This window comes from Triticum dicoccoides, chromosome 4B, assembly GCF_002162155.2.
Source record: "Triticum dicoccoides isolate Atlit2015 ecotype Zavitan chromosome 4B, WEW_v2.0, whole genome shotgun sequence".
NCBI classification, from domain to species: Eukaryota; Viridiplantae; Streptophyta; class Magnoliopsida; order Poales; family Poaceae; genus Triticum; species Triticum dicoccoides.
Window position 1 is genome coordinate 439,063,038 of NC_041387.1, and position 8,665 is coordinate 439,071,702.

At 46.6% G+C, this 8,665-nt stretch overlaps 1 protein-coding gene across 4 annotated transcripts; it reads left to right on the forward strand.

The window, feature by feature from the left end:
• The first annotated feature begins 2,116 nt into the window (after positions 1–2,116).
• LOC119290746 (uric acid degradation bifunctional protein TTL-like) lies at positions 2,117–6,429 on the forward strand. 4 transcript variants are annotated; one of them, XM_037569388.1, is made up of 7 exons: positions 2,117–2,423; positions 3,422–3,587; positions 3,716–3,789; positions 3,867–3,924; positions 4,003–4,104; positions 4,545–4,701; positions 5,790–6,429. In XM_037569388.1, exons 2-7 carry the CDS (start codon positions 3,444–3,446, stop codon positions 6,251–6,253), a joined length of 999 nt encoding a protein of 332 aa, XP_037425285.1. In that variant the 5' UTR covers positions 2,117–2,423; positions 3,422–3,443; the 3' UTR covers positions 6,254–6,429. The 4 variants fall into 4 exon arrangements, with proteins under 4 accessions (XP_037425285.1, XP_037425287.1, XP_037425286.1 ...); XM_037569390.1 differs by having other exon boundaries at positions 2,118–2,423; positions 5,865–6,429; XM_037569389.1 differs by having other exon boundaries at positions 2,118–2,423; positions 4,545–4,665.
• The last annotated feature ends 2,236 nt before the right edge of the window (positions 6,430–8,665 follow it).

Genomic DNA, 8,665 nt, shown 5'->3' on the forward strand with positions numbered 1-8,665 from the left:
GGGGGGGGAGGGGGGGGGTTAGGGTTTCATCTTGGATAAGCTCTGCCCCCTCCACCGCAATCATCTCCCCTCCGGCACCTTCATTTCGTTTCTCCGGTGAGCGGTCTGAAGGATCCATGGCGGGAGGTGCTCGGGGATGTGGGGCCGCGGCGGGTCACCGTCGCGCAAGCGCGCCCCGCATGACGCGGTGGTCGGCAGCTCCAGCCAGCCCACTGTCAAGCCATGACACTCGGTGCAGGGGCGGTAACACGGCGCGCTTTCCCGTAGCGGCCGAGGCGCATGTAGCCGCTTCAACGAGCTCGACGACCATCTTTGTCCGACCATGAAGAGGCTCTACGACGCGGAGATCGAGCACCACAACGCGAAGGATGCGGTGGAGGCTGTCGAAGAGGGCGCCGCCGAATGCCTCGAGGCAGCGAAGGAGTACCAACTCGCCACCATCCTCTACCAGTCGGCGTGCAATTACTACCTCAATGTCTCCGTGAGCCACCGCCCCTGACGTCGAGCTACTTTTATCTATATTTTTAGTTTATTTGTGTTGATGACCTCGGGTGTGCTCCAGACGAAACTATGTATTTGGTGTGCTCCAAAAAACCGCCAGGGAACGAAACTATGTTTATAAGTTTTTAAATTTAGTGTGCAATTTGTAAGATATGTTCTGCGACGAGGCTTAACTGCCCGCAAAATAACTTTAGAGCGAACCGCACGGACAAGATTAGAGCATCTCTAGCAGATGCGCTATAATCGGTCAAACATCTAAATTTGCAGTATAGATCCAGTAAAATGGTTGACCCTGATTTTTTTTGCAGCTCCCCGTATATTATTCCCTACATACCTCAAATCTACAATTTTCGAGGCGCTTTGCAAGTCCTCGTATATTGAAATCTTAAACCATTCAACGTCGGAGCAGGCAGGGGAGCTCGTCAGCGGACGGTCGGAGTGTCGCCGGAGCAGGCGGAGGAACTCGGCAGCGGCAACTCGAGCATCGCCGGAGTAGGCGGATGGCCGGAGCGTCGCCAAAGCAGGCGGAGGAGCTCGGCAACGGCCACCAAAGAGTCATCGGAGTAGGCGGACTGCCCGAGCAGCGGCGGATCCTCGTTGTTCGTCTTTTTGTACTCGCCGTTTTTTGGGTACGGTTTTGCAGTGTGGCAAAGCCAATTTGATACTGCAAATATTTTTGAAAATACTAACGACCACACGTGTGACAGTTTTGCAACTCGTCCACACGCATGGATCACCGTCTAGTCGAGTTTGCACGAATGTTGACACATTGAGGTATAATTTGTGTGCCATGTACGACGGGCTGGTGTATGGGCGTTGGAGAGTTCGCCCCACGCCCCGCAGCACACGGTTTGCCAGTTGCGTTGTGTGGGCGAACTAGTTTCTGCTTGTTCGCCCACACAGCCAACACCTAGTCCACGCGCATGTGGGTGAACCGCTTTTCGCCCACACCGCACTCGTACGTTTGTTGGATGACAACTGCAAACTGCAGTTACGCGTACGTGACAATTAGCTAAACACACATGGCAACTACGATTCGTTGCTAGACGGCAACTGCAGTTGCGCGTATGTGGCAACCAGATAAACACACATGAGAACTATGGTCGGACCACACGTGGCAACTAGGTAAACACACATGGCAACTATTGTTTGACCATATGTGGCAAGTAGTTAATCACACACGGCAACTATGGTTTGATTACACGCAGCAACTACATAAATTAGACATGACAATTATATTAACCAAAACAGATAAAGTTGTCATGCTTTTACAACTACATTTGTCATCCGGATAACTATATTTGCCATCCCAGATGACAACTAAATCGTCATCCCGCGGGTACCTAATGTAACTGCGCCAGGACATGTGGGTATTTTTTGTTTCGTGCAACACGCGCGGGATAGAGATGAGTATTACTTGTTGGACGCATGACACGAAGTAGCTGCGCCCACACGCATGAGCAATTCTAATGTTCGCCCACACACAGCCCGTATGGGCTGTCTCCTGCTTATGCCACGTATAATATGTCGGCGTTATCGGCGTGCAATATTTTTGCGGGAGGCCTGTATAACGATTGGATTACAGCACATCTAGAGATGCTCATATAGGGCATGTGCTAGACTCCTCGCCCGATCCCGACAGAACTCACTGGGGCTTGGTATCCTCTCATCCCGCAGCTGCATCCACCCGAGAGATCTCCGGCGACCAGACTCCCTACGCTCCTCCCGGCGGTGGATCGGATCCACCCGCCCCCAACCCCCCCAACCCGAGCTTCACTTTTTCCTCCACGCCCAACGGCCGAGGTCACCGACCCAGCCGCCCCGTTCCTCTTAGACGCTGACGCCGCCGGCCGCCCTGCTTCGCCGTTCCTCGTCAACTCCTCTCCCGCCTCTGCGTTCGCCACCACGCACCGAGGCCCAAGGTAGCGCCCCTAAACTCAATCTCCTCTCATGTCTGTGCGTGTGCAGTGCGTGTATACAGAGCAGTGATCACAGGGAGGCTATTAAGAATGGGCTTTCTCTTCATTTTTTCAGAGATGTGTTAGTTAACTTATTCATTCATCACAACATACATTTCAAGAGTGTACTAATCTTGGGTGACATAACCCTTACAGGGAAATGCTTCTGAACCTAAATTCCAGTGTACCTGACCTCATACATTACTAGTAAAAATACAGGTTGAGGATGCTCCTTGGCTTAGTCTTGCTGCTCACCTTTACTAGTCTTTCTTGTAATCAGGACAAGTGATTTTGTCAAACCAAACGAAGCAACATATATATGATTCATGTGCTTGGCGTGTGCTCTGTGCATGTCTGTGCGTGTGCTGTGTAGCTTGGGTGTGCTCTGCTAATAATGTGGGCTGGTACTGCTATTATCATATGTTTATAGAAATTTGCAAATTGATAATTGGCTATATAGATGGTAGAGCCCAGTGGCCACCATAACTTTTTGTGAGTGTGCCGCTGCACCAGTAAAGCATGGAAATAGGCCGACCAGGTCCTTAAATTCCGCTGGCTATAAAGGCTTCATGAGTGAGTTAAAAGCAAAGACTGGGAGAAACTATGTAAAGAAGCAGCTTAAGAAATCGTTGGGATGATACAAACACTATATATTCAGCATGAAAGCTCAGTGATATGGACGCTGTATATTCAAAAATCGTTCAAAAGGTTTCCTCATCCTCCAGCAGGCATTTCTTTAAAACAATCACACAACTCAATTTGAGAATGTATTGTGTGTCCTGTTTGACATGAACATGCATTGTGTAGGAAAACACTATCTTGTTGATTTTGGGTACCCCAAACAAACACAGCCTTAAACTCCCATTTCCTCTAACCAATGAGTGCACTTTTTACCTTCTCACCCGTCAGCTCCCATTCAACATCTCTAATTCTCATGAAATCAAACACACTGTCTTGCGCAGTGGAGCAAATCAACCAGTTGAGATGGCGACGTTGAGGCCGCTGACTGTGGAGGATGTGTTGAGGGTGAACGGCAGCCGCCGCTTTGCTGCTGCACTGGCCGCTGCCTCCCCCTTCGATTCTCTCGCGAACACACTCCTCACCGCCCGCCGCATCTGGCTCAACGAGGTAGGTAGCTCTCGATCTCTGAATCTCTCTTCCCCGCGCCCATCCTCCTGTCTGAATTCCCCTCACTTCCCGTACTGATACATGCTGCTCATGTGCGTGCAATCGGGATCGGCGTGGAACAAATCAAGGTAGACGTGACTGGATGGCTGGAGGCCTTCGCTGCCCACCCGCCCATTGGAACCACCTCCTCATCCGTCTCCAAGTCGGTTTCCTTACTTCTACTTCTGCTGGCCTCAGTAATGTTCGCTTCTTGCTGTCACTGATCGTCAGTCACTGCAGGTGGAGCAAGGAAGAGCAATCAGCTGCGCTTTCCACAGCCACTGATTCGACCGCGCAGGTTCTATGCTGTTCACTGTGTTCCTTGCATCTGTGATCTGATTTGTGGACTCAATTCAGTTTCTTGCAACTTTTGCAGGAGTTGTCCGAGTGGAATGCCAAATACAGGGAGAAGTTTGGGTTTGTGTTCATGATATGCGCGTCTGGGAGGACTGCCCCTGAGGTCTTAGCTGAGCTTAAGGTCTGCATATGTCTATCCTAAACTCCTATATTTGGTTTCTGTGATTGACATGTATGCCTGTTCAGGTCATCTCAACAGTTCGCGCAGCAGTAATGTGGTTTGTCTTTAAATGTCTGCTATTACCCCTCTCTGTTAGGTGTTACGGTATTGTGATCTGTGGAATACCAGTAAAATCATAAGCATGGAAGAACTGCTGTTTTCTGAATGACAATAGTGGCCTTCCTCGATGGGCCAGAATTTTTGTATTGGAACTAATTATGTTCCTTTGGCTTTTGGTATCACCTGGGGTATTTAATTTTGAGTTTAGCCCTGATGCAGTGCACTGCGCGTGCTATGACTTGATCACAAAATCATATTACTAGAAAGCCTTGATACAATGTTTTGCTTTCTATCTCTATAATGATTTTTGAGTTATCTTATCATCCTGCTTCTCTTTCCAGAGGCGTTATGCAAATAGGCCAATTGTTGAGCTTGAGGCTGCGGCAGAGGAAGAACTGAAGATAACTGAGCTGCGTCTTGCAAAGCTTTTCTCAGCAGAAACTGCTGCTCCCCCTACTTCAGGTGAAAATCATATTAGCCAACCGGATAAAGCAGCATGTATTGAATTATCTGTTGACTCGTTCTGTGGTAAAATAGACATCTGCTCTTCTTTATCCACTTGTTTGCACCTTTTTTTCTTATGTATCCTATAGTTGAAACTTGAACAATATTGACCTCGCATGCTCGTGCTTTCCTAAGATCGGTGTCTTATTGGTCTATTTGTTCAGTGCTACCAAGTCTGGAATTTCTGTTCTTCCATTTTCATAAGCCAGTTCAATTGAGTGAGCAATTTCAACCTGCAATGTTTTGTATATCCAAACATCTGTATTGGTATTGGAGCTCATTGCAATACAAAGGTTGATTTGGTATTGGACCCGATGCAAATTCCAAGCCCCACAATACATACATATCCAAACGAAGCCAATGTGTTTTTGGTCTTTCCGTACATTGGTGCTACACTGCCACTCCCTCCGTCCCACAATATAAGAGCGTTTTGCAAGCTACGTTAGCTTGCAAAACTCTCTTATATTGTGGGACGGAGGGAGTACATGCAAAGGCACCAGTTGAATTGTTTTGACGTTATGTAATTTTTCACTTTGAGCTGAAAATAAGGTTGCGCCCCATAGGGGTATATCTAATCTGCAAACATTAGAATACTGACTAGTGTTTGCCAATGCCTGATACTAAATAAAGATCTACTATTGCAATTATTACAAACAATAACCTTTTGTATTACCTTACAAACAATAACTTCGCATAACGTGGTTCTTTGTTTGTTTATCTGAAGGCAACTGAATTATCTCTTGACAAATAGAAACTATAGTCTACATGAAAGAGATAAAGTGCAAGATTCATTCTTAACATTTGAAAATAGTTAACACCATGAAAATAGTTTGTCATTGCTGATTGCACACTGGAAAGACAACTCCTGGGCATGGATCTTTGTTTTTCTTCTATTTGGGGCTTGGATTATTATCAATTTCTTGCACCAGAATTGTTTGTAGTCTGTACCTCCATGATTATCTGGATTGTTCTGTGTACTTTGCTTGTGCAGTTGTGACGGTGTAACTATCAATAGTAGTTTTTATATCTGTGCAACTTTTGGTAATTTTGCTTTCTTAAGCTTCATTAAAAATTTGAAATAGATCGGATGCGGATTATTGGTGCACACCTTGGAGCTCTTTCCCAGCATTCTGCCAATAAAGCTCCTGAAATTACAGGTAGCTCCAACCGGACACGCCCTCCTATCACAACCCATGTGCTGGACACGGCTCTTGGATCGCCAGCAGCTGGAATTGAAGTTCACCTGGAGATGTGGAAGGACGCGTCAAGTCCCCCGTCATTTGACAACAAAGAATTCAAGGGATGGACAACCCTAGGCACTTCGATAACAAACAATGATGGACGCAGCGGTCAGCTGATGGACATCGTTGACAATGTCGCCCCTGGTTTCTACCGCATAAGTTTCAATACCTCCAAGTATGCACCGTCAGGGTTCTTCCCTTACGTGAGCATCATATTTGAGATAAAAAGAAGCCAGACGACCGAGCATTTCCATGTTCCTCTTTTGCATTCTCCCTTTTCCTTTACCACTTACCGTGGCAGCTAAGCTGTTGATTTGTGTGTAAATCACATTGAGTGATGGTGGTGTCCTGAAACAAGCATAAATGGTCGTAAATCATGGTATTAAGTTGGCACTGACATTGTGATACCTGAATAATGTTGTTCCGTGTAATGGGAAGCTTGAGTATGCAGTGGCATTCGAGCAGTTTGTTTAAATACTTTTATCACTTGCTATTTGTGATTGGTGGCCTGGCCTTGTGTGTGGTATTACATCTCCACTGCTAGATGTGACATGTCACATACTTTGCCATCGAGGTGGAAACGATATACCAGTGACAGATGCCTCGCCACTTCCGGAGCCCGGAGTGCTCCATCTATGGTAACTATAGCTCGCCACTTCCTGAGACCTCAATGCTTCATCTATGGTAACTAGATGATGACGTGCACGTTGTTGCGGGATTTTCAGTAGTCTTAGAGACATATTGTAACAAATAAAACACGTAATACAATTTTATGTTACATATAGTTTTTTTAACTGTTATGTTGCATATAGTTATACTAATTAAAGTAATATTTTAATCTCTCAAAAACAGATACTAACATGTGGATGTACTAATTTTCAGTGGCGTTCGTGTATTCCTTTTACGAGCTTCATTCAGGTGATCTTGTCAAGCAAGTGTTGACTGTTTTGTTTGGACTTAATATCAAATGGCAATTGCTAATGCTTGGCGAGGTTCTCACCCCAGGAATTGGTTATGCTACGCATACCTTTGGTTTTGCCAAAGTTGTTTTAAAAATATGTGTCCGTGATTCATCCAATAATTATGCAGGATCCGAATTTAGCTTGCACAAATCTGTTCACCAATCAAACTTCGACTGTACACTATGTTAGTACAAGTTAGTTACATGTAACAAAATCAGTAGCCTGCATGTTCAGCTACATAACGGAATTGTCTAAAAGAAAAAAGCTACATATCGGAAGATCAAATTAAGTACTCCCTCCGTTCACTTTTATAAGTCGTTTCAGACAACCAATCAAGCTGTTTTACACACTGTCTGAAATGTCTATAGCGCCTTATAAAAGTAAACAGAGGGAATACTATTTTTTTTTCAAGGATACATCAGAAACATAGAAGGGCAACACCAAGACGGCTTTAGGGCATTTCCAACATCTGTCTGCAATACAAACAAATTTGGACACAATTCATGCAAACACTGCAGAATTCATGCGAATAGACATAGGTTCGGACATAATTTACACAAATCGGATGATATTTCATCCGTTCAACTGAAACTTAAAAAATACTAAACTAATTTGTAGTGGACGGTGACCTCGTACGTCTGGCAAGGCTGGCCGGCGGCACCTTCGTCGATATCCGTGTCGCCATCGTCGTTGTTGTCGTCGTCGAAGTGGTCCTTCCAGCGGTGGAAGGACGCGGGGGCGCAACAACTCTGCCTGGCCGCCGTCTGGCGCTCGTGGAGGAGCCGCTCGGCTTCCTCATGCACTGTGTGGAGAGCCGCCTCGGCCAACGCCGACCCTTCCCCTGCCGGCGACGATGGAGGTGTCGCTAAGCGACCTCTCCTCCCTGATCTTGGCAAGCACCATGTCGAGGAAGCAGTTGCCACGCGGACCTCTCCGTGGTGGTCACTAGCCGGTCGCAGACCCAGGCCTCTGTGAGGACCCAGCTCGGTGCCTCGTCAAATTTCACGAACGTCGCGCCGTGTTGCGTCGCTCCCTCCACGCCGCCTCCTTGGCCACCCTCTCCTCCGTTGACACGATGCTTCACGACGAGGAGCCTCGACCGCTGCGGCCACCGAGGTAGCTCTCTCTAGTTTGCATACGGTTTGTGGAATTTTGGATAAGCGCTCGCGTCCGTGGACAGATGGAGCTCCGCGTTGGATGGCTTGCAGCGCCTGAACCTCGGTCCGGATGTTTGCGAGCGTTTTGAGGGGTCCACGTTGGAGATGCTCTTACCTCCTCCAACAAGGGCCCATCTGCACAATTCTTTGTGCGTACTCCCATCTATACCTTTCGATAGACACACCGTCCTTCAAAAACACTTGATGTCTGCTACACAACTTATTCTTGTAGACTCATGTTGGGCCTTCAAGCGTAGAGTTTTGTAGAACAGTAGCAATTCCCCCTCAAGTGAATGACATAATGTTTATTAATCTATGGGAGGCGTAGGATGAAGATATAGTCTCTCTCAAACAACCCTGCAATCAAATACAAGAAATCTCTTGTGTCCCCAACATACCCAATACAATGGCAAATTGTATAGGTGCACTAGTTCGGCGAAGAGATGGTGATACAAGTGTAGTATGGATAGTAGATATAGGCTTTTGTAATCTGAAAATATAAAAACAGCAAGGTAGCAATTGATAAAACGGAGCACAAGCGGTATTGCAATGCTTAGAAACAAGGCCTAGGGTTCATACTTTTACTAGTGCGATCTCT

What these genes read in the sequence shown, in the direction of transcription:
- LOC119290746 (XM_037569388.1), top strand. Translation starts at nt 3,444, where the DNA reads ATGGCGACGTTGAGGCCGCTGACTGTGGAGGATGTGTTGAGGGTGAAC. An exon ending in ACCTCCTCATCCGTCTCCAA is followed by an intron (nt 3,790 to 3,866) that starts GTCGGTTTCCTT and finishes CAGTCACTGCAG; the next exon opens with GTGGAGCAAGGAAGAGCAAT. An exon ending in CCAACCGGATAAAGCAGCAT is followed by an intron (nt 4,702 to 5,789) that starts GTATTGAATTAT and finishes AATTTGAAATAG; the next exon opens with ATCGGATGCGGATTATTGGT.